This window comes from Taudactylus pleione, unplaced genomic scaffold (genome assembly GCF_031769625.1).
Source record: "Taudactylus pleione unplaced genomic scaffold, aTauple2 ptg000519l, whole genome shotgun sequence".
Lineage (NCBI taxonomy): Eukaryota > Metazoa > Chordata > Amphibia > Anura > Myobatrachidae > Taudactylus > Taudactylus pleione.
Genome location: NW_028284921.1, coordinates 71,895 through 75,009, shown reverse-complemented (window position 1 = coordinate 75,009; position 3,115 = coordinate 71,895). Strand labels below are relative to the sequence as shown.

Sequence of the window (3,115 nt, the reverse complement as noted above, 5' to 3'; positions counted from 1 at the left end):
ACTAACCCCTTTCACACTGCGGCATCGACCTAGGATATTCCCGAGTCAGCGCCATTCACACCGGAGCTGCAGTGAACCGGCTCTTCCGGTGTTGCAGTGGACGCTTGGCGATTATGTCATCTTCAAGTGCCACTAAAGCTAGCCAATCTGGTGGCATGTGGCACCATCCGGGTCATCGTGACCTGAATTGGATCACCAAATCCCTGGACCCGGGTGGATCCATTTACACTGACAAAAATCCCAGGTTGATGTGCATCAACCCGGGATTTTTAGGTCGTGTAAAAGGGGTATTAGAGAAGCATCTTCCAACATAGCAACTTGTTGTGATAGTTAGCATGGCAGACATATTTGAGCATTAAAGCTCCATTTCTTTCATGTATATTTTTTAGTTCAGTATTGCACCGCATTTAATACCTAATATATTCATTATTAAATTCTGAATTTAATTGCACAATAATAAAAGTAGAATGAAAATTTCAATAATATAAAGTACAATATTTATTTTTCGGTGGCAAATTTTATATAACAGGAGAATATTATTGTTTCTATAGGTGAATGAGCACAGAATTTAATTTATTTGTTTAGAGACTGTTTTATAAATATTAGTTATTAAAAGAAATAGTTTTGAACCAGTGTGAACATTTTTTTATCTATTTTGAGTACAAGTCAGGAATTTTAAGAGAGGCATTAGGAAGACATGGAAATGAAATGACATTTAAATCATGACATAAAATGTAGGAAATGCCATCCATGCTTTAATGTTCTTAAAAAAAAAAAGAGAGAGGAATTTTATGCCATTTTCTGACAGTTACTGTATATTACTATAGTGAGTATACTATTGAATGCACAATTTATCCTGTGTAATACTGGTAGCACACAGGCTTTCTCTGCCTCAATATCTAGAAACAGGAGCACTGTTCATTTTGGACAGGTGTATTGTATTTGGCTGCATTGGATCAGATCTGGCCATTCACAGGGTGAGTGTCAAAATCCCCCTTTGCAGAGAACACCAACAAACTGGGAATTGGTAAATTTACAGGAAACTCTTCACCAATCGATTAATTCACATGTAACATGGTCACTGTCAGAAAGTCAAACAATGCTGCTGGGACTTACAGGTCTTAAGGAAAATGTTTCAGAATTCAAATATTTGCTTAAACCTAACTATCAAATAATTTATCAAAAATGTTTTAACATCAGTAGTCAAGTATCACATTTTCAAAATTTATCTTTTTTTCTACAATTCAAAAAGTTCTCACATACTTTAAAAAAATTTTTTTTTGCTTGAAATACAAACTCTTGTTAGGCAATCTGAATACAAAAGTTTTTAGACAAGTTACACGGTCATGTCTGAGTTTGTTGCAGTTGATCTGAAGTTTGCTGGTGTCTGATTTTGTCTGGATTTTAACCTGCACAGTGTCTACGCAGTGTTGATGTACTCTATTCAGTTGAGTAAATGGAGTCCTTTGCTGGCAAAAATGTGGTGCCTGCACATTCATGCACATTGAGCAGGACTCAGTTCAAGGACCTGGCTGGAGTCCCAAAACTGCCATCATCCATTGCTTCTTCCTTTGAACGTCATCGGACAGAAAGGCCCATGTGTGACGTGCCTGTTTGTGAAATGCAATTCATACAGTATATATCCAATTTACTAATATTTTCCAATGATGGACCTACTTTACAAAAATAAATACGTTTTATACAATGCAGAAAAGAGTTCTCAAAAGTTCGTTAATGTTACCATCTTCTTTTAGTCCAGCGAGAAGTGCGCCATCTCCATTTTCTGTTATTTTCTTTCTTTACCCAAAGTATTTGTTTCAGGAACATTGTAATTTCCTAAAAAGAAGTAGTTCTGTGCTTGGTAAATGTTTTAGACGAGGTTCTATATTCATTCTGCATTAGTTGGTATACAGGATGCAACAAACAGTTCAAATAATTTTGCACTCATTCACAAAGAAACGCTGCCGCCTGGCTCTCTTCTTGGCCTGGTTGACTGCGGTCCTCACAGCGCATTCAAACACCTGCGGGACTCCCCGGTTGCTAAGAGCTGAGCACTCCAAGTACCCTTTAGCTCGGACATCCTGTGCCAGCTGCTTGCCATCAGCGGAACTGATGCACGGCACACGCAAGTGATTTGTCTCTCTCTGATCAGTCTGGGTGGCCACGACTAGCACTGGTATATGCGGCAGATGGTGTTTGACCTCAGTAATCCACTTGTTCCTCACATTTAGAAATGAGGTGTGGTTGGCCACTGAGAAGCACAGTAAGACAATGTCAGCATGTTGAAGTGAAATGGGACGGATACTTTTGAAAGCATCATCGCCAGCTGTGTCCCAGAGTCCAAGGCTGATTGGGTACCCATCCATGAAAACATCTACTCCGGTGTTCTCATAGACAGTTGGTCTGTAGGAGTCTGGAAAGGTCTCGGATGTGAAGCGAACAAGAAGTGCAGTCTTGCCAACAGCAGCATCACCCACCAACACACACTTAATGGCATTCATCTTCACGAGGTCTAGTGTCTAGAGATGGTGCCTGCTATGGAGACCTTAGCTTCAACCTACAGAGTCCCATGAAGTCCAAGGATGTGAGAGATATACGTGATGGATCTCCCTAGGTGTCTCTGTAGCAAGGCATCAGTATTCAGCTACTTCTCCAGTTCTTTCCCAAGAATGTTACCAGATCAATGTTCTGAGGGAAACAATACAAATTATATTAGTTTCATAAGTTATTAAATTGTTTTATATGACATAATTCTTATTCCTTTTATTTGAGATAGTATTGACCCATTGCAGACATATTAGGCTCATGTTTACGATGGCCGTTACCCTTTTTTTTGGATATATCACGGCATGTTATGTTTAAAGTTGAAGGGAAAGTGAATTAAATTATTGTAAACCACCTATAGGAAACCAAATAAACATTCCCAGCATAGATGATACATCACTCAACGCAGTATATGTGCCACAGTAAAGAAACATTTAAGGCAATTAATTCCCAACTGTCTATGTAAATAGTAATAGTGAATGTCAATGTATCCTGGTGAAAGCTATACGAAATGCACTTTGATTGCTATTTTTTGTTTCAAAGTATCAGATGTTCTGCAAATGATACCCAT

At 38.7% G+C, this 3,115-nt stretch overlaps 1 protein-coding gene across 1 annotated transcript; it reads right to left on the bottom strand.

Annotated features, from left to right (window-relative positions):
• Positions 1 to 1,260: 1,260 nt before the first annotated feature.
• Positions 1,261 to 2,612, bottom strand: RHOH (ras homolog family member H). Its single transcript, XM_088450533.1, has one exon. It carries the CDS (start codon positions 2,499 to 2,501, stop codon positions 1,929 to 1,931), a length of 573 nt encoding a protein of 190 aa, XP_088306659.1. The 5' UTR covers positions 2,502 to 2,612; the 3' UTR covers positions 1,261 to 1,928.
• Positions 2,613 to 3,115: the final 503 nt, after the last annotated feature.